At 45.4% G+C, this 27,409-nt stretch overlaps 1 protein-coding gene across 1 annotated transcript in view; it reads left to right on the top strand.

Annotated features, from left to right (window-relative positions):
• Positions 1-27,409, top strand: part of PITPNA (phosphatidylinositol transfer protein alpha) — a 95,483-nt gene that overhangs the window by 47,951 nt on the left and 20,123 nt on the right. Inside the window, exons 3-11 of the mRNA XM_073565653.1 lie at positions 1,635-1,780; positions 8,135-8,226; positions 10,580-10,587; positions 12,007-12,081; positions 13,582-13,665; positions 14,234-14,311; positions 14,999-15,109; positions 18,107-18,229; positions 26,116-26,182. Coding sequence (XP_073421754.1) covers positions 1,635-1,780; positions 8,135-8,226; positions 10,580-10,587; positions 12,007-12,081; positions 13,582-13,665; positions 14,234-14,311; positions 14,999-15,109; positions 18,107-18,229; positions 26,116-26,163 — 765 coding nt within the window. The 3' untranslated portion in view covers positions 26,164-26,182. The remainder of the gene's footprint in view (positions 1-1,634; positions 1,781-8,134; positions 8,227-10,579; positions 10,588-12,006; positions 12,082-13,581; positions 13,666-14,233; positions 14,312-14,998; positions 15,110-18,106; positions 18,230-26,115; positions 26,183-27,409) is intronic.

Raw genomic sequence — 27,409 nt, 5'->3', positions numbered from 1 at the left:
GACACGGGTAAGTACCTGTTTTGGGTGTGGAAAGGAATCTTTGTGTAGTTGATCTTACTCCTGGGCCTATGTCTGCTCTGATTAAGGTGTCCCTAATGTTTTTGGGGCGTTTGTAGCACGGTAAAAAATTCTGTTGGAATTCTGTAACCTCCGGATGAGCTTCCTTTAGAATGCCCCAATGTCTACGTATGGAGCGATGTAAGATCTGCGCGTATGGATGATATGTGTGGACAAAGGGTAGACGTCCTGAGACCCCACTATGATTCCGGGTCGGGGGTTGTCGTGCTTGATCAAGTAGATCTGGAGGGTAGCCCCTTGTGCGAAACTTATTATGCATCTCATTCAGTCTGATATTGCTGATTGTCGGATCAGAGACAATCCGTTCGACCCTCTTGAATTGTGACACAGGTATGGATCTTTTGGTGGAGGGGGGGTGTAAGCTCTTATAGTGTAACAGACTGTTACGGTCTGTGGTTTTGACATATAAGTCAGTGCTCAAATGTCCCTCCGCGCTCTTTGTGACCTTTGTATCCAAAAAACTCACTGTGTGTTCATCTCTGGTCATGGTGAAAGATAGGCCAGGCCAGGCCAGGCCAGGCCATATTCAATTTATTGTAAAATGTGTCTAATGTATCAGCCGGCCCCATCCAAATGCAAAAAATGTCATCGATAAATCTCTTCCACAATTTGCAGTGGGTTTTAAAGGAGGGGTCTGGGTAGACAATATCATCTTCAAATGTTGCCATAAACGTGTTTGCATAGGGGGGGCGTGACATTAGACCCCATTGCGGTCCCTTTGGTCTGTAGATAGAATGTATCCCCAAAAAGAAAGTAGTTTTTAGTGAGTACAAGGGTTAATAATTCAATGCAAAAATCTATCATATTGCTATCCATCTCGGATCTAGACAGGCGTCTCTTGACGCAATCAATACCCAATTCATGTGGAATTGATGTGTACAGATCTTTAACATCGAAGGACACAAGAAAAGAGTCTCCGGGGACAGGACCTAAATTACGTAGGATGTTAAGGAAATCACCTGTATCTAATAAAAAAGAAGGTGCTTGTCTCGTAAGAGGAGTCAGAATTTTTTCTAAAAGAATGAATAATGGTGATAGGATGGAATCAGTTGACGCTACTATGGGTCGGCCAGGGGTACACTCTAATCTCTTATGGATCTTGGGAAGAATATAGAATACTGATTTGCAGCTTACTGATGAAGGCTTGTTTGTAGAAGCCGAAACGTCTAATTATTGAGACTGCAAATAAAGTCTTCACTTTGCAACAAGTTGAGTGCCAAAAATTTATTATATTATCTATACTGGTGTGGGAACCTTCTTTTGTGCACCAACGCAGTAGTGCCACGATATATTTGTTGTTTGTTTTTTTTTAAGACTTGAGAGAGGCCAGTTATGGCTGAAACGCTGCCTGTGGTTTTGGTGCCTCGGCTTCCCTGAATTCTCCTCTTTGTTTTTGTGTGACGTCATATTATTTTATAAACACTTTTATTGTCGGGCCTTGTCTTGGCTTCTGGAGGGTCACATTAGAATCGGCCATCTTTTATCCACCTCTGCTCTTTTGAGATTCAGCTTAACCCTGTATATGCCAAATTAACTATTTGTATTTCCTCTTTTAGTACCAAGTGGGCCAGCTCTACTCCGTAGCAGAAGCCAGTAAGAATGAAACGGGAGGAGGTGAAGGTGTGGAGGTTCTTGTAAATGAGCCTTATGAGAAGGATGGGGAAAAAGGACAATACACACACAAGATTTACCATTTACAAAGGTAATTTTATAGATATTTTATTTGCTGGGTAAAATCAAAGGGATTCATCAGGATTAGACAAATGGGCATAATTGCTTTCCAAAACTGTTCTACATGTCTACAGGTTGAGCGTTGTATTGCAGATCATACCCCTTCACTCCAATATGGGTGGGCTGTTACATGAGACACTGTTGTGCCAATGCTACAAAACATATTGGACTAAAGTTGTCTGAACGTGCTAATAATGGCAGGATCAACCCACAGTGTAACATGTAACACACTGTTTCATTGCAGCTATTTGGTACACTCTGCACTCCATCTTGAATGAAAAAAAAAAACAAATGTAGAAATTTTTGCAACTGTATTAAAGAAAAACTGAAATATCACATGGTCATAAGTATTCAGACCCTTTGCTCAGTATTGAGTAGGAGCACCCTTTTGAGCTAGTACAGCCTTGAGTCGTCTTGGGAATGATGCAACAAGGTTTTCACACCTGGACTTGGGGATCCTCTGCCATTCTTCCTTGCAGATCCTCTCCAGTTCCATCAGGTTCGATGGTGAACGTTGGTGGACAGCCATTTTCAGGTCTCTCCAGTGATGCTCAATTGGGTTTAGGTCAGGGCTCTGGCTGGGCCAGTCAAGAATGGTCACAGAGTTGTTCTTAAGCCACTCCTTTGTTATTTTAGCTGTGTGCTTAGGGTCATTGTCTTGTTGGATGTGAACATTTGGCCAAGTCTGAGGTCCAGAGCACTCTGGAAGAGGTTGAGTACTGCAGAAATTCTTTTATAACCTTGACCAGATGTGTGCCTTGCTACTATTCTGTCTCTGAGCTCCTTGGCCAGTTCCTTTGACCTCATGATTCTCATTTGGTCTGACATGCACTGTGAGCTGTGAGGTCTTAGGGTCCCGTTACACTAAACAACGCACCAGCGATCCCGACAAAGATGCAACCTGGTCAGGATCGCTGGTGCGTCGCTACATGATCGCTGGTGAGCTCTCAAACAGGCAGGCTCACCAGCGATCAGGACCAGCGAGGACGCTGGTAACCAGGGTAAATAGCGGGTAACTAAACTCGCGTGATGCTTAGTTACACGCTGTTTACCTTGGATACCAGCTCCCAGTCCGAGCACGCTGGTATCCAGGGTACACAGCGGGTAACTAAGGGACGGGCGCGCATAGTTACCCGCTATTTACGCTGGTTACCAGCTCCCAGTGTCTGCTTACAGCGCTGGGAGCTCGCTGATCGTTGCTCTCCCGCTGCCACACGCAGCAATGAGTGCTGGCCTGCGGGAGACAAACGATCAAAAAATGGCCCAGGACATTCCTGCACAATCAGTGATAGCCGGCGGGGGGGCCGGTCGCTAATGCACGCGTGTCGCACACAGCGAGTTCGCTGGTGAGATCGTTGATGCGTCACAAAATCGGTGACTCGTTAGAGATCTCGCTTAGTGTGAAGTGTCCCTCTTGCAGACTAGCTCTTATTGCCAGCTGTAGCGTGTGCACAACACAGCGCATGTGATGAATATGAAAGTGTTTTGAAGCAGCTTCAACAAGATCATCTATTTCTAAAGTATAATTTTGCTGTTCTTCTGTTGTAATATCTGTTTGTTCCTCAGTTACATGAACAGCACTGTGGCCTTCCATCTCAAACATACTGTATCCTAAATTTTCTTCTAGCTGTTGTTCATTACTCTCATTCATCAGTTTACTGTATATACTAGAGTATAAGCTGACCCGAGTATAAGCCGACCCCCCCCCCCCAACTTTGCCACAAAAAAACTGGGAAAACTTATTGACTCGAGTATAAGCCCAGGGTGGAAGATGCAGCAGCTACTGGTAAATTTCAAAAATAAAAATGGATACCAATAAAAGTAAAATTAATTGAGACATCAGTAGGATAAATGTTTTTGAGTAGCCATATTGAATCAGGAGCCCCATATAATGCTCCATACAGTTCATGATGGCCCTATAAGATGCTCCATACAAAGTACACCCCATATAATGCTGCACAAAGGTTAATAATGGCCCCATAAGATGCTCCCTAGAATAATATGCCCCATATGCTGCTCCATAAAGGTTATGACCCCATAAGATGCTCCATAGAATATGCTTCCCCATAAGATGCTCCATAGATTATGCCCCCCATATGCTGCCCCTATAAGATGCTCCATATATCATGCCCCCATAAGATGCTCCATACATTATGCCCCCATATGCTGCTCCATGGAATATGCCCCCATATGCTGCTCCATGGATTATGCCCCCATATGCTGCCCCCATAAGATGCTCCATACATTATACCCCCATATGCTGCTCCATACATTATGCCCCCCATATGCTGCTCCATGGATTATGCCCACATATGCTGCTCCATATATTATGCCCACATATGCTGCCCCCATAAGATGCTCCATACATTATACCCCCATATGCTGCTCCATACATTATGCCCCCCATATGCTGCTCCATGGATTATGCCCTCATATGCTGCCCCTATAAGATGCTCCATACATTATACCCCCATATGCTGCTCCATGGATTATGCCCCCATATGCTGCTCCATGTTTTATGCACCCATATCTGCCCCCATAAGATGCCAAATACATTATGCCCCCATATGCTGCTCCATAGATTATGCCCCCATATGCTGCCCCCATATGCTGCTCCATATATTATGCCCCCATATGCTGCTCCATACATTATGCCCCCCATATGCTGCTCCATGGATTATGCCCACATATGCTGCTCCATATATTATGCCCACATATGCTGTCCCCATAAGATGCTCCATACATTATACCCCCATATGCTGCTCCATACATTATGCCCCCCATATGCTGCTCCATGGATTATGCCCACATATGCTGCCCCCATAAGATGCTCCATACATTATACCCCCATATGCTGCTCCATGGATTATGCCCCCATATGCTGCTCCGTGTTTTATTCCCCCATATCTGCCCCCATAAGATGCCAAATACATTATGCCCCCATATGCTGCCCCCATAAGATGCTCCATATATTATGCCCCCATATGCTGCTGCAAATAAAAATATAAAAAATTACATACTCAACTCTCCGTCGCTGGGTGCCAGGTGCCGGTGTCGCTGCTGCCTCAGTACCCGGCACCTGAGACATTCACCTGTCCTGCGTCCATAGCTGCTCGCCGGCCGCCACTGTCTGCCTTGTCATCTGTCAGTGACGTTCAGGCAGCAGAGGGAAGGGCGCGCACTAACAACGTCACTACGCCCTCTGCTGTCTGAATGTCGCTGACAAAAGGACACATCACACAGCAGCAAGCACCGATAGACCGGGGACAGGTGAATATAGCCTATACTTACCCCGTCCTGGCTCGGTCTCTGCAGTCCCGTTCTCCCACGGTCTCCCTTCCTGCCTTCAGCGGTCACGTGGTACCGCCCATTAAACTCATGAATATGCGCATATTCATGAGTTTAATGAGCAGCACCATGTGACCGCTGAAGGAAGGGAGACCATGGAGAAGCGGGGGGCCGCAGAGACCGAGCCAGGACGGGGTAAGTATGATCTGTGACACCAAGACACCAAATGAAAATATAGCCAGCTCACCAGAGTACGCCACAGGTGCTCGGAACAGCCGTGACGACACCGGGAAATTCAAAGATGGAAGAGGAAGTTCCAGCTCCATAAAATATACTTTCTTTATTTCATCTTGTTAAAATCGTGGCATGTTCTCATGTGGACAAGTAACAAGGTATGGTAAGGCAACGCGTTTCGATCAAACGATCTTTCTCAAGCTTGAGGTAGATCGTTTGCTCGAAACACGTTGCCTTACCATGCCATGTATTATCATGAATATATATCCCCTAAAATTGGTACTTTATTAATAATAAAAAACCACTAGTGTGGTTATACACCAAAAGAAAACGTGACAAATACACAACAAAAGAAAAAAGTGTTCAAACAGAAGACCCACATTTGGGACAACTAGGAATCCCTGATAATTCTGAGCTTGTACCTGCCTGGCCGCGGAGGTTGGCACCCTAGGGGGGAACGTTGTGGCGCCCCCGCTCAACGATGGCTATCCCTAGGGGCCCTGGTATACCCTGCAGCCACTAATGACACCCTCTACCCGATAGCTGAGGGGACCCCTAATGCTAGACAGATATAACTGCTCTAAAGAGGATCCTGTGTCCCACAAAGATTAAAAACAATGGTAGAACACACTTGGCATCTGGTGGTACATATGGGAATTATCCTGCATAAAACTACTCCACATGAGATTTCAATCAGATAATATAATGCATCGATGGAATGTATATATAATAATGATAACGAGATTAATCACCAAATCCATGAAGTTCATTCAGTGATACCCCAGCCTCACAAAAAGATACTAATATACTGATGCAGACGGAGATACACCTTCAACATCATCAGCGGCTTAGTTCACTGGCATCTCATTAATTAGCATATCTTTGATGCCCCTTTACAATCTGGCATAACTGTTTTTTTATTATTAATAAAGTACCAATTTTAGGGGATATATATTCATGATAATACTCTAAACCCTTCTTGTATTAGTAATTGAGATTATTCTTACCATGCCATGTTACTTGTCCACATGAGAACATACCACGATTTTAACAAGATGAAATAAAGTATATTTTATGGAGCTGGAACTTCCTCTTCCTTCTTTGAATGATCTGTGACACTCCCGCTCCCCCTCCTCCGCCGACCCCCAGGTTTGAGTTGAATATAAGCCGAGAGGGGGACTTTCAACCCAAAAAAAAGGGCTGAAAATCTCGGTTTATATTTTCGAGTATATACGGTAATTGTACTTATCATGTTTGAAGCATTGTCCGTTACAATAGCAAGAACCTGTTCTTGTGTGAATGTAGCCTTAGATCAGGAATAGAACAGCCATTTATAAGACATTTCATAACTTTCCCAAATTCCTATGAAAAAATATTCATCACATCCTGCATTGTACCAATGTACCCAATTTATTATATATTTTTAGGAGTCGGTCCATTTTATTCCGACTCCACCAAAATGAGCTCCGACTCCACAGCCCTGGTTGCTGCAGTTGAACAGCCACGAGACATGCAGCCACGGAGACTCGAACATCATAGTTTTCAAGCATGCCAAAGTTACCTTATCCAAGCACGTTCACTTAAGCCCCCGTTACACACTGCGATATCGCTAGCAATATCGCTGTAAAGTCACCGATTTTGTGACGTTGCAGCGATATTGCTAGCGATATCGCTGCATGTGATACTTACCTCCGACCGGCTCCCCCGCTGGTTATCGCTGATCGCGCGAGAAGCTCCTGGATCATTTCTCGTCGTCAGCTTCCTGCTGCGCTTCCTGTGGCGCCGACAAGCGACGCCTGGACGTGGGCGGGAGGACGTAGGATCGCCGCGTCTGACAGGTAAGTAGCGATCCCCGACCACCGCTATGTCGCTGGTGAGATCTGCCTGTGTGGCAGCTCACTAGCGACCACCTAGCGATGCACCAGCGATCCTGACCGCGTCATATCGCTAGTTGGGATCGCTGGTGCATCGCTAGGTGTAACGGTACCCTTAGAGAAAGGAGTTGAACCATGGTAGCACATAGAGGATAAATAGCTCAATTTTGCATCTATTTTGTACACTGTATTATGTGGAAGACAATCAGATAACTGAAACGGGTAAAGTAGCAATAGCACATATGCTGTACTTGGCGAGAAAATGAATAGCGCAACATTGGTTGAATACTAAGAGCCCAACAAAAAAAGGAATATATTGACAAAATTTGGTTTTTAAATGTGGAAAAAGGGTTTTACAAGAAAAGAGGGGCTGCGAATAATTTTGAACAAATTTGGGCTCCGTGGATTGATGTCAGGGCTGGCGTCTGGGGAAACTGGTGAGATAGATTGGGCTTGATCTAATAGCGAGGATTGTTAGGCATTGGTTCTGTGCATATTTCAGGTCTAATAAAATTGTTTATCTTGCAATGACACCCAAAGACAATTTTTTATTTCTTAGCAAGGTGACAACTGATTTGTTGATCTTTATTGTTCTTTCCCTTCCCTCTTTCCCCTCTCCTTCCTTCCATCTCTACCCTTCCTATATAGTTATTTTCTTACTCAATGCGGTTTTTATAATGTATTATTTATGTTTAAAAACTCTGGAAAAATCTCAATAAAAAAACTTTTAGAAAAAAGTTGATATATTTAGCAGTATTTTACCCTATTTTATTGTCTGATTTTAAATGGTATCTTATTGGATTTTTTTGTGCATGTGAAATACCCTGCTCACTGACACTTTTGGGAGATCTTGTTGGATTTTTTGTTTTATGAAATGAGACTTTCTTGCAGTCGGTGTCTACAGAACTAAACTGTGTTCTTGTCTACAGCAAAGTTCCTACATTTGTAAGGATGCTGGCGCCTGAAGGAGCACTAAATATGCACGAGAAGGCCTGGAACGCTTACCCCTACTGCAGGACCAGTAAGTATTGAGACTGCCGGCTGACGAGTAGCCGTCCTGTCTCCTGGTCTGTAGTGTTACTAGTCCCGCTTTCCTGTGCAGCTGATTGCTCTAGTTGTGACATTGTTACCTTATCTGCATGTGCTTCTCACTTGCCCTGGTCTTCAGCATGAATAATGCAGGCCACTGTGACAAGCATCTTGTTACCTTGGTGGGGGGAAGGCACGAGAGCTAGAGATGCTAAGGTGCCATCAGTTTTTGGTGTTGGTGTTCCTGTGGATATCTCCTTGGATAATGGTATCCCCTGACCTATTCACATTAACAAGGAACATTTTGATCTGCATCTTTTCTTGGAATTGTGAGCTGAGGGCAATCATGTTACTTGTGCTTGCCTGTATACCTATGTGCACATAGTAAATACCTGTCTGCTCAATCCAGCTTCATGCTGATGATGCCCACAGGCAGCCAAGAATTGGATCCTCTGCCAAATCTGCAACCAGGTGATAATGCTGGGAGTGTTTCCAGTAACAGATATTTTACAGAGGGTTTTGTAGAATGGAAAAAAAGAGAAGGGGGAAGTTGATAAAACAATATAAAAAATCAGTTCTCTTGTGGTGAAACCCTTCCCAAGTTCTGCACAGAGCACCCTTCGATCTGGTTGCAGAACCATAGGCATTCTGTGTGCAACTTTACGGTAAAGTACTAAGGGGACTCCGTGAGGTTTCTGCTTTGTAATCTGAGAGCAGCATGATTTAAAGGCCGAGACCCTGATTCCAGGGATGTGTCATTTATTGGGCTGTATTGCTGTCCCATTAAAATCAGTGGTTTATCAGCAGGAGATTATCACTACAGGACTAGTTGTCCTGTGCCATGTAGTCCTCCTGCTCTGTATAATCCCGCCGCCACCATTATTTAACAGCTTTCTATATATTTAAGAGTACATAGAAGACTACCAATCAGTGATGGGGCGGGGTTATTCAGGGCTCAACATTCAGAGAACTGCTAGATCTGCAGCAGAGAAAACAGGGATTGTATAAAAATGAGACCATGCACTCCTCTGTGGTGTAACCCTGAAATCTCTGAGCTCTTCAGACGTGGGAGAGAAGGGGGATTTTGCATCTTTCACATTTGTATAATGAGGGAACCTTTTAAAATCTTTGACCAGCTTTAATCAGGCTTTGATATTCCCCACAATAATCTCCCCCAAGTTTAAGGCTGTGTGCCCACGTTGCGTTTTTTTAAGCGTTTCCGCAGTGTTTCTGCCGGCTCAGACGCTGCAGAAACGCTTAAAAGAAGCTTCACATTAAATTGCATGCGTTTTTGGCTTTTTGTGCCAATGCATGCGCTTTTAAACGCTCTATTAAAGGGAACCTGTCAGCAGGTGCGGCCACCGCCTTTCAGGGCTTATCTACGGCATTCCATAATGCTGTAGATAAGCCCCCGGTCCGACCTGAAAGATAAGAAAAATATGTTTTATTATACTCACCTGGGGGGGGGGTCTGGTGCGGCAGGTGTCACAAGTCCGGGTCCAGCGCCTCCCATCTTCTTGCGACGCTGTCCTCCTGCTTGCTTCATGGCTCCCCGACATGCGCAGGCGCTGGGCCTCTGACCTTTCCCGATGCCTGCGCACTACAGTACTTTTCTCTGCCCTCAACAGGGCAAATAAGTACACCTGTGCAGGAGCGCCATGCCGGGGAGCGATGAAGCAACAGGAGGGTGGCATCGAAGGAAGACTGGAGGCTCTGGACCCGGACCTGCGACATCCATCGGACCGGACCGCACCCCCCCCCGGGTGAATATAATAAAACTTATTTTTCTTAACTTGCAGGTCTGTCCGGGGGTTTATCTACAGTATTATAGAATGCTGTAGATAAGCCCTAAAAGGCAGTGGCTGCATCTTATAGCGGCCAAACCTGCTGACAGGTTCCCTTTGAACTCCAGAGTTATAGCTGTCCATTGGCTTCAACCCGCCCCGATCACCATACAGACGTAATCTCTAGAATGAAATCTGTAGGTTATTCCAGGCTAAACCTGGCATCCTTAGAGATGTATGATATAATCTGTATTGAAAAAATAAATAAAATAACGGCATACAGACGAGCTAGTGACACATTTCTGAAAATGGGGTCTTGGCCCCTGCATTACGCTGCTTTCAGATGAGGTAGCAAAAACCTGGTGACAGATTCCCGTGTTTGGCTCCATGCTACTCCGAGGTTGTAAGGAGCTGTAATATAATATGCCACACTGGAATGACAACATTTTATTTGACTTTATTCCTAATAAAATTATAGGAAACCTCTAGATTTGGCTTGTTAAAATGTCATCTACTAACCTTTTTTTCACCTCATTTTTTTTCCCATGCCTCATCGAACAGTAATTACAGTAAGTACATTATTTTCCTAGAATACTACTTTATTCTGCTGAAACTTTCCTAGTTTTGTGATACTGATGATGTCACATTTAGTTTAACCGTTATTAAATGCATCGGCAGGTGCAAAAATCCGCTCCGGTCACTTTTCGTCTCGTTGTCATCTGCAATACAGAGAAATTCAACCAATTTTGTCCTGTCATATAGGAATGTAAAAGCCATAACTTGTGCAAATATTAACCATAGTGATGATCACATAGTTGTCTGTCTATTCTGACACCCCTTCACCCACGATGCACAGATCTAGGGGGTGGGCACAGACAGAAAAGGGCTCCTGTTCTGCTGCCCCTATCCGCCCCTGCACAGATTGTCCACCTCTCTTTGGGGAGAGCGGAGTAGGCGGCTAGAACCCTCTTGCTGCAACTCCTCTCCCACTGAATTGAAGGATTGGGCATGTTCTGACCTGACTGTCGGATCCTTATCTACTTCATCAGGGAGACTCCAACCCCCCTGTACATATTAGATCTGTCCTTTTAAAATCTGTAAAATTAGTGGGTACTAGTGATGAGCAATGTTCTCTGATGAGGTGTTGTCTGAGCATAGTCAGGTGCTATCAGAGTGTCTTCGACGTGTTTGAAAAATGTTTTTTTACCTGCAGCTGCTGGTCTCGCCTCGAGGCATCCAGCCATGGGGACTGGCACATATTTTTCGAGCACACCGAAGACACTCAGCACCCGAGCACGTTCGCTTATCACTAGCGGATACACATCTGACGTGTATGGCCAGCTTTAGGAGCCGCATCAAGTTGTCTGATCAAGAGGTCTATAGGGGACTTTTTTAGTTGTGCTCTCATCAGACAGTATTGTGCAATTGTGTAGCTGGTAAGTGAGGTTTTGCAGATCCCAAGGTGCCCGTGCCAGCACCGTGACCTTTCACTGCCTGCTCTAATACACAATGCCAGCAGCTGTTAATGCAGTGGGGCCAAAACACTTTTCGTACTTTTTTTTTTTTTTTGAGAGAGAAGTTTTCCCCAGGGGCCGTTTTGCTAGTGGCCCATTGGGGAATGTGTTGGTATTAATGGCTTTTACAGCTCTGTAATTATCCCCATGAATTGCTGTCTGCAATATTAACAATCATTTACTCGGGGCCTGCTGCTTAACGCCAGGACTGTAAACCATACCAGAGATTATAATGTTATAAAGAAGTGTAAATTCTCTGAAGTGAGGGGCATTAAATTCACATTACTCTTGCCTACGAATGTTTTTAATAACAATTTTGTTCTGCTGATTGTTCTCCTAGCCAGAATTAATTCATTCCACGCTCCCAGGCTGCATTTTATAGTTTACTAGTAAATCTTAATAATCTTATTATTTAGGAGATTGATGCTGTTTTTTAGAGATGATGGACACTCAGGACTTGTGCTTACTTTGCAGAATGAATACATGAAGGATGACTTTTTGATTAAGATTGAGACGTGGCACAAGCCAGATCTGGGTACACAAGACAATGTAAGTGGCGAACACCGAGGCTTTTCATGTCTGTCTCTAGTGCCATGGGAACCATTCCAATAAGCCTAGAAGAACATTGGAGGCACAGCCAGAGATCTGTATTTTTAACATATTTTTCAGGGGATGATCCTGATTCCATGTTTATGCTTCTAGCCGTTCTATATAATGAAATTAGTAGGGATATAGAAGCAAGACGGATTGTGGTTTCATATGCTCAAGCACTTGTCTAACCCCTGAAGAATGTATCAATCATTTTTTTTTTTTTTAAAGGATTTTTCAAAAATTGGGCCAAGGATGGAAAATTGAAAAAGACATAGTTCTTAAATCTGTTGCTTCATTGCTCCCTGTCTGCCCTGCAACAATGACATCCATGACTAATGAGAGCGCTGCAGCCGATCACTAACCTCCGCAGTGGTGGCCAGTAGTTGACATGTGGTTAGTTGGGAAAGTCATCACTGCAGCACAATAACAAATAAGGCCTGCACACCTTTAGTATTAAATTAATGTACAGGTGCACAAATACATTATGTGGTCAATATACAAACACATACATAATGTGTCATCACACTGCGATTAATAAGTACATGAACTCCAATATTGCTGCGAATGTTAAAAATATAAGATACTTGGCAGTTTTTTGTTTTTTGTTTTTTTTTTTATCTAAGAGCGTAAAAGCCATCCAACCACGTCATGGTGTACCTTTTTAATATGGATAATCCCGATCACTAAGGTCACATCCATGTGTCAAACCAGCCTCCTCTGCATGGGGAAAAGGATACAAGGCACAGCTCCCTTGTGTGGGCAAGATGGGTGAATAAGGGGGCCACACACCCCTATGTACTACAAAAAAAAAGAAAAAATAGGGCCTGCACAACTTTTAGCATTAGCTCTCCTTGGCTTAGCACCCTTATCTAACCATCTTTCCCACACAAGGTTTTCATTACTAACTATGCCTGGTCTCCTTTTCTCTCCCCATTCGGTTGAGGTTTGGCACTTGGAGAGGTAGGACATTAGTGGTAGGGATCATCCATATTTAGGTACACCTTGAGGTGGTTGAATGGCTTGTGCACTCTTTGATCAAAAATCGATAACTAAATACCTTACGTGTTTAATGTTTGCAGCAATATTGGAGCTGGGGGTGGTGAGCTCCTGAAGAGGACACGTGAGAATAACCCTTTAGTGACTTTATCTACGTTCAGTTAGAACATCTATAATACTTTAAGCATTTTCTCTGATCTTTAAGGAAGCTTCGCCATTGTAGGTTGTATATAGCCATAGTTAAGAGACATTCAGTGGCGACCACACTACAATTTCAAAGAACATAGGCCAGATTTCATGTGCTTCCAAGGGATATCCCATCATTTCCTGCTGTTATAATGCACCTTTAACAACAAATCATATGTTTATAGATTGTGTTCATGTCATATTGTATAAGGACTATTATTGGGTTAAACAATCAAAATTTTTCATACCTACTCTGTTCATGACTTCTTTTTTCAGGTACATAAATTAGAGCCAGATGTCTGGAAGAATGTGGAAGTTGTGCAAATTGATATTGCAGATAGGAATCAGGTCCTCTCTAAGGTTGGTCCTAGAACTCATCCAATGTCTAGGGATGACCAAGCCGCCTAGATTTGATCTCTACATATGTTATTAGCAGTTCCCATTGAATGTCGCAGAAAAAGAGTTTTCAGTTTTATCCTTAAATATAATATGTATTATGTTACGTATTAACTTTACTTGCTGCAAAAACATTTTTGCTCTTATCTGCTTTGATCCGTCAATCGCAAAATTTTTCCACAACGTGGAGCTGTGAAAAAACTTAGCGACTTTTGGCATTTTCCCTCCAGTTTTGGCTGCATCATCAAAATGGGCAGAGCTTGGGAGAGGGCTGTATGGGGTTTGCCTGCACACGTCAAATTCATCAAAAGTGGCAGCGTTTCTTATTCCAGAAATGTTAGTTCAGTCTTTGACTGGAGTAAGACTTCTGGCGGTGTGCTGACCTTATCAGGTGGCATGTGCCTCTTCATGACTCCGGGGCATGTTATTTCTGCACATAGAAAGTCAGTCTAATAGTTTGAGCAGCAGAATAATTTTATTTAAAAATATCGTTATCATTTTTATTTTACGTTAAATTTTCTTGGCATTCTAGGATTATAAACCAGATGAAGACCCAGCAAAATATAAGTCTTTTAAGACCGGACGTGGACCCCTAACACCTGATTGGAAGGTAAATTCTTTGTCTGCTTTTTCAGAACTATAATGGTTAATTACATGCCAAATTGTCATAATTATAGGCAACATTGTCACAATGTGCACTGAACAGCTTGAGGGGAAAAACAAACATTAGGAGCGCCACCTGCTATAGATGTGTCCACTTTTAAAGGATTATTCTAAACGCTAGAGATTATCGGCTATCCATAGGATATCCAAAAGAAAGGTGATAACTTGCTCATCGGTGAGCGTCTGACCACTGGGACCCCCACCGATCCCGAGAACAGGGATTTGAGCAAGGCTCTATTCAGTGTCGGTAGGTCTGATGGAAATGGCAGAGTACAGCACTTTTTTCAGCAGTCCCACATGGGACGGGTGGCCACCGCTTCATTCCAACAGGTCATTTCAGAGCCATTCTGTCACCATTTTGTGAGACGCATAACTTTATTTTATTTTTTTGTTGGTGGAGCTTTTTTAGGGCTTCTGTTACAGCATGGCAAAGCTGTAGATTTTATTGGTACCATTATGGGGTAACAGCCAAAGTTTTGCTATCCAAGAGCTTTTCTTAAGCTTGGTGTAATAACAGCATGTATTTGTGAGAATTCATGTAATTATTCTACGTAATGGCTCATGAATTATTCTACTATTTACTGCTTTTTGTACATTTATAAGCCTTATGTGTGATGTGCATTACTTCTTGTAGAAGACACTGGCACAGCGGAATGACGTGCCCCATATGTGTGCATACAAGCTAGTGACTGTCAAGTTCAAGTGGTGGGGCTTACAAAACAAAGTAGAAGGCTTCATCCAAAAGGTGAGTAAAAGCCGAGGAGTCACGCCGAGTCTAAAGCTGCCGTTTTGTGGCTTGCTGTCATCTTATTACTGGTCCTCCCTTATTGCTGCTCGTATCGCTAGAATGAATGTGTAGCGGTTACCTGACAGATTATAATTATTCTATCCTTTCTGTATCTAAAAATTAGCATTCCATCCGCGGACTTGCTGGTGAGATTCTTGTGTGTTTATATAGCACTGCGTCCCCCTCGTAGATTATTTTCCTGAAGGGTGGGGATCCTACTTGTACAGGAGGGCCACATCCTGACCTCTCTGAACGGGATTTGTGCCGCAGCTCCCTGCACAATCTCTGACTTGGAGCGCCGCTGCACACAGAACCCAGCGTTACAGCAGTTTTGTGGTTCCTTTAATTTCAGGTGCATTGTAGGTGCAGCTGTCAGACCCCCCCCCCCCACCATTCTAAAAGGGATGTTCTAACACTTTTCTGCATCAGCCACAAGCAGTATTGGCACCGACCATGGCCGTTGGACCCTGTAGATGCTGCTGTCAGTAGTGATAACAGTATCCATACGGTTAAGAGTGTGGGGGGCCCCCTTTTTAACCCCAGTGATCATGGTTGTGTGACCCTGAACATTGCCATGGAATCCACAGCCAAGTAATGGCCTTAGTCTGCCAGCTGTAGCAGCCTGTTCAGTAGTTTAGTGGTAAAAAATGTCATTCTGGTCATGCCACCTTGCATTCATTACTGAAAAGCATCCAAAGGCTTAACAAAATACCTGACAATAGTTTTAAATGCATTGAGAAGAGCTGTTTTTAAAATGGTGTCACTTTTGGGGAGTTTTTAGGTTCCCCAAAGTCACGTCAAAACAATAAATCCCTAAAAAATAGGTTTTGTAAAGTTCCTTGAGGGGGAAAAATGCTAAATTTTTCATGCTTTTCTGATGTAAGGTAGACATAAAGTAAATGTTATTTTAAGAACTTTATATGGTATGACTGCCTACATTAAAGATAGAAACATTCAAAGTTAGAAAATTGCTGATGTTTTATGAAAAGTCTAATATTTTTATTAATAAATGGAAAACATATCAACCTGAATGTACCACTAACAAAGTACAATGTGTCATGAAAAAAAAAACAATCTCAGAATCACTGGGCTGTGTTGAAATATTCCACAGTTCTTTCCTCATGAAGTGACACATGGCAGCTTTGAAAAATTGAGTCACCAAGGGGTTAAACACAACGCAGAAAAATATAAAAGCCGAAACAGGTCATAGTGAACCTGCTGACAGGTCCTTGTAAAGGTGACCAATGTACAGATGTTTAGTGTCTGCATATATGTTTACGGGATCACCCATCCTGTAGGTTTGAACACTGTTTTGCCCCATGGGTGAGGCACTTATGGCAGGGTTTTGGTGCATTCGGTATAATAAATCTCCGTTTCAAGTCTGAATTCTACAAGTTTATTATTTTTGGCATGCATTAAAGCATAATAGTAACTATATGTGACTTCAGATTTGTAGTTTTACACTGGGCGTCCCCTGTAAACATGTAAATCGAATTTATAATCGTTATTAGCTTGGCGATGAGGAAATATAATCCATGTTTGGTGTTCGTACTGCAGCGTCAGAGTTCACATTTATTTCCTAATACGGACTCCTACTAACCGTGTGCTCATTACATGGATTATCTTCATGGTGGCGATGTACAATCACTAATGCTCAGTCTTCACGTTTTTGAGTTTCGTTTCATGTTCCATTCTAGGAAGAAAAACTGATTTCATGTTTAAAGAATCACCCCGAGGAATATTTTTTTAAATTAAACCTGTGTATGATGTGTAGTGTGAGTGTATTAATATACTCCCTACTTCTGCTTTCTCTGGGATTCTGCACCTTCCCGCTCCTCTTCTCAGTGACACCACAGCAATTCAGATTATCGGGCTCGCTCCATTCATGAGCCAGAGGTCTCTTTTATAGTGTAAACCTATGGGCCACGTTCTGACGCTTACATTGTAAACTCCACGAGTCATGCAGAGCGGTAACGACACTGAGAAAAGAACTGCGCTGGATCCCAGAGAGAGCGGCGGTAGGTGAGTATATTTGATACACTCACACTACTCACCTTACTCGTATATCTTTATTTAATGAAAATAATATTCATAGGAATGCTTCTTTAATATGGATCTGTTACATAACTAATGCAAACTAAAGCAGAAGGGTCACTTTGACTATGTGATGGGTTCGGTGTGGTTTCTGTTTCTAAACCAGTAAAAAAACAAACAGCTGAATGGTCCAAAGAGCATGCCGAGATCATCCTTGCCACCTGCTTTCAGCCTCAAAATCTGTGCCTTTCGTGAACATGTTGGGCTTTTAGCTCAAAATAGCACAAGACCTGGTTGGGCCCCTCTGTGCTGATTTGGAGGGCCAGATTTTGTGCTCACAGCTGACTGGCCAAGTCATATTAAACTTACAATTACTATGGAGCAACTGTGAATGGGATATCGGTACAATCTTCACCTAATTGAGTGACTCATTTATCAGTAAATCCCTTATGGTGGTCACACTTTCCTCTACCGAACAGTTATTCTTTCTTTTTACCCACCTACACACACGTGGACACTCGACCTGGCCAAGCATCCATGTATGCTCAATAGGGAGAGGAGAATAAGCCGCTGCCAGACTCCTTTTGGCATCTGTTTATCTGTCTTGATAACACAAGTTTATGCATGGTGAAAGCCTATGTTAGGGTTTTCCTTTTTCTTTTTGGTCCTCTTGATGTTCTTTACACCATGATTTTTTTTTTTATGTTTATTTTTTTAACGTTGCGTTGACCTAGTAAGCACCAGAGGCAGCGAGGATGCCGGGTGCAGAAGTGAAGACTGAATCCAATGAGGACCATACTGGACGCTTGACCCGGGCAGCCCAAATCGTATTGCTCATTTTTGATTTTGGATTTCCTTCCAATTGAGTGCACTATTTTTTTTATCTTTGCTATGTTTTTCTTTTTTTTTTCTTTTTTTCAGCAAGAGAGGCGATTGTTCACAAATTTTCATCGGCAGCTTTTCTGCTGGCTGGACAGGTGGGTGGAGTTAACAATGGAGGACATTCGCAGGATGGAGGATGAAACCAAGAAAGAGCTTGATGAGGTTGGTGTTTCTGCTTTTCTAGTGAATGACCCTAGGATTTCTTCTGCCAGGTGCTCCCTTTTTCCTCTTATCCAGAATCATATTTCCGTATTCTCGTCTCTTAACCCCTTCTGCTCCAGGACATATTACAGAATGTTGTAGGTGTACAGACGGAGCAGGTACCTCCTGTGTTATACAGCCGGCACCTGCCTGTAACAGAAATTGAAGTTAACTCCCAATTTCTGAAGTTTAACCACTTAAATGACGGTGCCAATCTCTGACAAGTGGCGTAATCCTGGTGGGGCATCTGTTGAAACATTTGACTCCTCCTTTTTTCCCCCAATTCAAAAATTGAAAAAAAAGCGTAAAATATATGCAATTAGCTAGAACCCCAAAACAGCTGTCTGAAAATTGAGTTGTTTTTTTTTCTTTAGAGAAGATTGTGGTTTGGCTGTATGTACGAAGTCTTATGGTAAGACGCTTTAAAGGCTCAATACTGACACTTTAGGATTGCTACCTACAGTAGGCTCTACCTTCTTCCTCTGTGAAGTGGCTTTTTGCATACTTGTTCCCATGGAGCACTGCACGGAATTTTAAGTGTCTATATTCCAGCTTGACTGTCTCCTTAGAGTATCTATACTTTTTTTTTAATATTTTATTTATATATAAATTTTTATCCTGCAGAGAAAGTTATGAAACTTTGCAAATCGCTTTAAGATATTTGTCTTCTTTCTTGTTTAAATAAAAAAAAAAAAAATGCTTGTAGATGGCTTCCAAACACCTGCTTTTCCCCACACTTTTGACCTGCCTTTAGTTGTATTGATATCAGAACATTCTCATTCGGAGTACAGATGATGGCAGTGATGGGGTTGGCATCGGTCTCCTCCTTTGAGTGTTGTGCTTATCTGAACAATCTACCACATCAACTTACAAAAAATGGCCTATTTTTATTTTTCTCCTTCGTCTCATTGGGGGACACAGAGACTGTGGGTGTGTGCTTCTGCCGTCTGGAGGCTGACACTAAGTATACAAAAAAAGAGTTAGCTCCTCCTCCGCCGCATACACCCTCGCCCCCAGACCGGGCGTAACTCAGTTTTTTGCTTAGTGTCTGATGGAGGCACACGCAGTCTGGAGCTCCAGACTAGATTTTTTTTTTTTTTTTTTTTCTTTCTTTTTTTCTATGAAGATAAGACAGGGGTGACGGATCCTATAGAGAGGGTCCGATCTCCCCAAATCATCAACGGGCGACCACGTGTGAGTAACCCTCCACGTGTTTTCCTCTCCCGCACCGAGGGACACATCTGGGACTTTTCCCCAGACAACCATTTTTCTTTTTTATTTTATAAAGAGGCGGCAACGCATCCTGATAAGAGGATTGCGGTTTCCCCATCGTCCCCAACGGGCGAGCACGTGTGAGTGATCCTCCACGTTGTTCTCTCCTGCAACGTGGAAATGCCCCTACCACCCCTAGGTAGTGAGTCCAGGGGTGGAGTTGGAGGCGCAGGTAAGCCAAGGGATTGAAGCGGAGAGCGGTACAGTAGCCTCCCCCTCCCTGCCCAGGGATGGGGTTGAGAAGCACCTCAAGCCCCCTCGGCGGCCCGGCTCACCTTTTGTTAATAGGCCGGGACCGGGTAGTCCGCTTCTCACCCGGCGCTGCCCCCGGCGGGTAACGCCGCACGCGGAGTGCGGCCGGAGCCCCGCGGGCGGCCGCGGCCCCCGCTGTATGGGGAGATCCGTGAGCGCGCGCCCGCCCGCCGACTTCCGGGGATAGCCGGAAGCCCCGCCCACTAACTTCCGGGGGCGGAGAGCGGCGGGCGCGCACAGTTACCGGGGAGCTCCCGCCCCCCTCCCTCGAACGCCGCACCTGGAGTGCGGCCAGAGCCCCGCGGGCGCCCACTGTCCCCGATGTATGGGGAGGTCCGGAGTTCCGCGCGCCCGCCCGCCGACTTCCGGGGGTAGCGGAAGCCCCGCCCACTAACTTCCGGGGGCGGAGAGCGGCGGGCGCGCACAGTTACCGGGGACCTCCCGCCCCCCCTCCTTGCATTTCCTCGCCGAAGTGGGGCCGGAAGCTGCCCCCTATCTCCCGGAGTGCGAGTGCCCCGGCGAGTAACGCCGCACGCCCCGTGGAAGAGACGCAAGGTGGGACATTACCGGTGGGTAAGTGCAACCCCGTTTCAAGGCCGCACTAGTAGTCAAGGAAGGGGTTATCCTCCTCCTCCTACCCTACCTTGCAATATGTCTGGCAAAGGGAAAGTTCACTCTTTCCTATACGCTGTTTGCGTTTCCTGTGGGGTCAGGCTGCCTAAAGCGCAGCCGGGTAAATTTTGTGAAGCCTGCGAGTCGGAGCGAGCCCAGGATCCCCCCATTGTTGCAGAGCCCAGAGGTCAGGACCCTCCAGAATGGGCGGTGTCTTTATCTCACTCTATGATGTCCCTTACAAGGGCAATTGAGTCTCTCCAAGGCCCAGGCAGGGACAAGGATGGTGGTCTGCCAGCGGAAGACAGCTCGTCCACGTCTCAGGACCCTCCGACCGTTAGAGGCCGCTCCAGCACCAGACAAGCTCATAGCAAGAAAGCTCGTTCCCCGTCGGCCGGACCCTCTGGGGCTTCGGCGGCGGGTATTAGGGTATCTCGTTCCCCGTCGCCGAGCTCAGGAAGTGAGCAGGATGAGGGCGAGGAGGAGGCCTGGAATCCAGAAAGCCTGGGATACCAAGACTCGGTGGATAGCCTCATTGAGGCAGTCAACCAGACATTAGAGATCGAGGACGATGTGTCCACGGCCTCAGGTCACAAGGTCTCCTTCAAAAAGACCAGGCGACCGCATAGAAGGTTTGCCACGCATCCGGAGTTCGAGGAGCTAGTTCAGAAACATAGGGAACACCCGGATAAGCGTTTTGCAATGCAAAAAGCGATGCAAGCTAAGTATCCGTTTCCTCCTGAACTCCATAAGGGATGGGTGGAGTCGCCAGTAGTGGACCCACCGGTATCACGTTTAGCGTCAAGATCGCTATTGTCGATACCCAGCGGTTCTTCTATCAAGGACCCAACTGATCGCCTTATAGAGGGGCTTGCCCGCTCAGTGTATGAGGCAGCGGGGTCGGCCCTAGCCCCCTCCTTTGCGGCTACTTGGGTGGCTAAGGCCATGGTTTCATGGGCGGACGCTCTGCAGAATGCCCTCCAAAACAGAGATCTGCCTGCGGAGGTCTTAGAGGTGACGAATCAGATCTTAGGGGCAAGTGATTTTCTCGTCAGCGCCTCTCTGGACGCGGCTGAGTGTTCTGCGGTGGCAGCAGCAAATGCGATCGCCGTTAGGCGAGCTTTATGGCTGAGATTGTGGAAAGCGGATTCTATCTCCAAAAAGTCCTTGACCTCATTGCCTTTTCAGGGCAATCGGTTGTTCGGTGAGAAGCTTGATAAGCTTATCTCAGAAGCCACAGGGGGGAGGAGTAGTTTCCTCCCGCAGCAGAGGACTTGGCCAGCATTTAGGCAGACAGAGGCGTTTTCGGCCTTTTCGTAACCCCTGGAGGGGGACTTCGGCCAGAGCATCCACCTCCGCAAATGATGGTCAGATTAGGGAAAGGCAAACCTACAGAGCCAATCCGCTGGGTAGAGGCCGAGGCCGTTTGCCCAGAACAAGGGGGGCCAGATACCAAAAGCCTCCAGCAAAATGACTCGAGGCGCTTCGTACCTACGGACGACAGAGTGGGCGGACGCCTACTAAGGTTCAGCCACGTTTGGGTCGCAGTGGCACGCGACGCTTGGGTGGCAGAATTGATATCGTCCGGGTACAAGATAGTTTCTCTGACTCCCGCCACGGCGATTCTTCCGTTCCCGGCTTTCCGGAACGGAATCGCAGGCGGAGGGTTTGTTACAGGCCATAATGACGCTACAGCGCAACGGGGTCATTGTCCCAGTGCCGAAAAGCGAAGAGACACAAGGTTTTTACTCCAACCTGTTTTCGGTCCCCAAAAAGGACGGGACGGTAAGGCCAGTATTAGATCTAAAAATCCTGAACAGATTCATCAGGATCAGGCGATTCCGGATGGAGTCCCTCCGCTCGGTCATTGCAGCCATGGATCCAGGGGAGTTCCTGGCCTCGATCGACGTGCAAGATGCATATCTGCACATTCCGATTTTTCCTCCACACCAGAGGTTCCTGCGTTTTGCGATCGGAGAGCGACATTTTCAATTTGTTGCTCTGCCCTTCGGTCTGGCCACTGCTCCCAGAGTCTTTACGAAGATAATGGCGGTGGTTATGGCCATCCTGCATGCACGGGGCATAACGGTACTACCGTACCTGGACGACCTTTTGGTAAAGGGTCCGTCGTTTCAGGCGTGCCAGGAGAATGTCAGTATCACGCTGGATACCCTGGCGCGTCTAGGCTGGTTGATCAATCGGAACAAGTCGTCCTTGGTTCCAGCCCAGAGAATCGTATTCCTAGGCATGGTTTTCAACACCTCCCGGGGGCTGGTGATCCTTCCTCAGGACAAGGCGCGAAAGATCAAACAGGGGGTACGGAACCTTCTACAGCCAGGCTCCAGATCCATCCGGTACGGCATGAGTGTGTTGGGCAGAATGGTGGCGGCGATGGAGGCAATCCCGTTTGCCCAGTTCCATCTCCGTCCGCTTCAGCATGCGCTCTTGTCAGCATGGGACAGAAGGCTGCTATCCCTCAGTCATCGGTGCAATTTGTCTCCGCTGGTCCGACGATCACTCCGATGGTGGACTCGCGACTCGTCTCTGGTCCAGGGGAAACCCTTTCCCCCGGAACAGTGGTTGGTGGTGACGACCGATGCAAGGTTGGGGAGCAGTTTTCCAGAGTCACACAGCCCAGGGGCGGTGGTCCATTCAGGAGATAATTCTCCCGATCAACATTCTGGAGATACGGGCAATACGATTGGCCCTGCAACATTTTCAGTGTTTCCTGAGACACCGGCCGGTGCGCATTCAATCGGACAATGCTACAGCAGTAGCATATGTCAACCATCAGGGGGGCACGCGCAGCCAAGCAGCCATGCGCGAGGTTGGGCTGGTACTGCGTTGGGCCGAAAAGAACCACGTGGTAATTTCAGCGGTGCACATTCCGGGAGTCGAAAACTGGGCGGCAGATTTTCTCAGCCGACAGGGGGTCGCGGCAGGGGAATGGTCCCTGCACCCCGAGGTTTTTCAACAGATCTGCCAACGGTGGGGGACACCAGACGTGGACCTTATGGCATCCAGAGAGAACGCCAAAGTACAAAGGTTCGTCGCTCGATCCCTCGACCCGCAGGCGATCGCAGCAGACGCTCTGGTGCTTCCATGGAGCCAGTTTCGTCTCCCATACTTGTTCCCCCCGCTACCTCTGCTTCCAAGGGTCATCAGGAAGTTAAGGAGAGAGAAGGTTCCAGCAATTCTGCTAGCTCCAGACTGGCCTCGGAAGGCCTGGTATGCAGATCTGGTTCAGCTAGTGGTGGACGTACCCTGGCGTCTACCAGATCGGCCGGACTTGCTGTCCCAGGGGCCGATCTACCATCCGAACTTAGGGGCCCTGTGTTTGACGGCGTGGCCATTGAATCTTGGCTGTTAACACAGGCAGGATTCAGGCGCGATGTGGTGGCCACGATGGTGAGTGCCCGAAAGCCTTCCTCGGCGAAGGTATATCATCGGACTTGGGAAGTTTTTTTCCGTTGGTGTAGGGATCGCGGAGTGGCTCCTCTGGTTTTTTCAATCCCCAACGTACTGGCATTTTTGCAGGCAGGGCTGGACGCAGGATTGGCTCCGAGTTCGCTCAGGACGCAAATCTCTGCCCTGTCGGTCCTTTTTCAACGAAAGGTCGCTTCGGTCTGGCAGGTTAAGACGTTTATGCAGGGGGTCGCACATTTAGTACCCCCCTATAAGGCGCCGACGGAATCATGGGACCTGAACTTGGTGCTCAGGGCCCTTCAGGAGCCCCCCTTCGAACCCTTACAAGAAGTCTCCTTACCTTACCTGTCCAGGAAGGTCGTTTTTCTGGTAGCTATTACGTCTATTAGGCGGGTTTCGGAATTGGTGGCTTTATCTTGTAAACCGCCGTTCTTGACTTTTTATAAGGATAAGGTAGTTTTAAGGCCAGCTCCTCCCTTTTTGCCGAAGGTTGTCTCTGCATTCCATATCAACGAAGACATTGTCTTACCCTCGTTTTGCCCGGCACCGGTGCACAGGGTAGAAAAGGCTTTGCACACACTGGATCTGGTAAGAGCTCTTAGGAGGTATGTGACAAGGACAGCATCTTTCCGCCGGACAGACTCTCTATTCGTGATCCCAGAAGGGCGGCGGAAGGGGCTTGCTGCGTCCAAAGCGACTTTGGCCAGATGGGTTCGCCTGACGATTCAAGAAGCTTATGAAATCAGTGGCACGCCGGTTCCGGCAGGGATCAAGGCACACTCGGCTCGAGCAGTGGGTGCCTCATGGGCACTACGACACCAAGCATCAGCGGAACAGGTGTGCAAAGCAGCTACCTGGTCCAGTTTGCATACGTTTGTCAAACATTATAACGTACATACCCAGGCATCCTCGGATGCAAGCCTGGGAAGAAAGATTCTCCAGGCAGCAGTTGCGCACCTCTAATCAGGGGCGCAAAATAGCATGGATTGGGTGAGCTAAGATCCCGCCCAGGGACTGCTTTAGAACGTCCCACAGTCTCTGTGTCCCCCAATGAGACGAAGGAGAAACATGGATTTTTGTGAATACTCACCGTAAAATCCTTTTCTCCGAGACGCTCATTGGGGGACACAGCACCCACCCTACTAGCCAGTTGGCTTTTGTTTATTTTAAGTTATACAAATCCTTATGTAAGGATCAGGGTGGTCCCTTTTCCAGACGTATAATTTCTTGCCTGAGTTTAAGGCGCGTTCTCCTACTGCTTATGCACTAAACTGAGTTACGCCCGGTCTGGGGGCGAGGGTGTATGCGGCGGAGGAGGAGCTAACTCTTTTTTTGTATACTTAGTGTCAGCCTCCAGACGGCAGAAGCACACACCCACAGTCTCTGTGTCCCCCAATGAGCGTCTCGGAGAAAAGGATTTTACGGTGAGTATTCACAAAAATCCATGTTTTTTAAGCTACCTTTTAGTATAAGGGGAAAGTAAGAACCATATGTTTTATGTTGGAGATTGATACTCAGGGAAAATAAAGGCTGCAAAGTTCATAGCACAATATGTACAAAAGAATAACTACAGACTAAAGGGAAAAAACAATATACCGTATGTTGTCTATGGGAAATAGACATAGATTAAATAACTTCTGCCTCACTCGGAGAGAACAACCAATACCCGTTTCGCAACATGCTGTGTCAGGGGGAGGTTTGAATGCACGTACACACAAAAAGCTGTGTTGTTAAGCATGGCTCAATCGTATGTCAGGACACAGAGATGAAATCACTTACCTAATAAAAAAAATATAATCAAAGAAAATGAGGCAGAATACACTCTGGCACCCGATTCTATTACGTATAAAGCCTTAAATTAGAGTGAATGTATGAATGCTCATAGCCAGGGTAAAATTAATTTCTTGACTGTTAGTTCCAAACGCGCCTAATGATGAGTTCTTGTTAATAAATTTTCCATAAATCACTTCAACACTGGATATGCCAAACTAGTAATTTGGATCAGTGTGTTGAAATGGTCCCTAAGAGTAGAAGCACCAGAACCCTGACTGATGACCAAGAAGGTGATCGGAATCCTTTTTTTAATTTCATTTATTTTTGTGTGGTGGTTACTGAAAGAATATTATAAAGCAAGATCAGTGTAACAGTACAACTTACTGTTAAATGTCAGAAACGATAGTGATTATTTTTGCTTCCGAATGTAACTAGATTAAACACAATGTTTTTAGATTTTGTTTATTCTTGTATTAACTAAATACATAATTATTCTGATGTTTCAATTTTAGATGCGGGAGAAAGATCCAGTGAAAGGCATGGTGGCAGCAGATGACTAGCATTAAAGGACCGAGTTCAGTAAGTATATTAGGTGTATTGCTTCCATCCTGGTTTTGGTTTGAGTACAGCTCCCAGGTGAGAAAAGATCAAATGTATAAAACCTTTCCTGTTCAACATCTCCTGAAATAAAGTGTATTCTTACGTCCTATGCTCTAGTTTAGATATCAGGAAAAAAAAAACTCAGCAAATCCTTAAACAGGAACTGTGCATTTTCCAAAGTTTGGATAAATCAATAGTACAGGCAAAAAATATGAAACTTTGTAAAATAGCTTATCAGAGATATCTACTTCTTTTCATTTATAAGACACTTCTCATCCTCACCCATCCACGTTCTGTACTTGTCATCCAATCAACAAGAAGAAGTAAAAAAAGAAAAGCTCAACTCGCTCTTACTCGGACAAGACAGATGGTCTGCTCACAGCATTGTCATTTACACAGACTATTATACTCTATGGGATAGGGGGCTGAGGAGCATAGAAAGAAAACAGACACAGAACGCAAAAATCTTACTGAGCTTCCCAACAAGTCTTTTAACTCACGTGAGCATCCAGACAGCTCAGGACTGCTGTATAATGTCCTCTACGCTGCCACTGCTTTTCTGTGTGCTAAAAAAGAAATGTAGTGCAGGAATCTCTGTGCTTAGCGGTGTAAGGTAGAAATCATCATTCAGTTCCTCTCCTCCCACCAGCTCAGAGTCTGTTGCAAATTTTAAGAGATGGAGAACAGCGGGGAAAACTGGTGTAAATTATTCGTATGATAGCCAGAAATAGTGTTGTACACCTCTACACGCATGGGTCATCTTATCCTGAAAAGTTATTTGAATTACAATTACCTCTTTACCATTGTTCCTTATTTCGCTTTTCTCCTCCCCTTCTTTCAAGAGCCATAACTTTTTTATTTTTCCGTCAATATAGCTGTTTGAGGGCTTGGATTTTTTTGGAGGACGAGTTGTACTTTTGAATAACGCTATTCATTCTACCACCTGGTGTAGTAAAAAACAGCACAATTTTTTTTTTATTTTACCATGTTCACTGTATGGTAAAACTGACCTGCCAATATGATTCTCCGAGTCAGTATGGGCAATACCAAACTTGTATGATTTTTTTATTGAAGTGGTGAAAAAAAAATCCAACAGCGACCACACATCAAAGTCAAGGAACTGACTTATGATGTCATGTGTCATTAAGTGGTTAAAGGGAGCCTGTTACCAGGTATTTTGCTATGCCATCTGAGAGCAGTATGATG

Source organism: Dendrobates tinctorius, unplaced genomic scaffold, assembly GCF_039654945.1.
Source record: "Dendrobates tinctorius isolate UK_male_01 unplaced genomic scaffold, ASM3965494v1 ptg000016l, whole genome shotgun sequence".
Taxonomy (NCBI): domain Eukaryota; kingdom Metazoa; phylum Chordata; class Amphibia; order Anura; family Dendrobatidae; genus Dendrobates; species Dendrobates tinctorius.
Note: the sequence above shows the minus strand (reverse complement) of the source record. Positions and strands in the feature narration are given on the sequence as shown.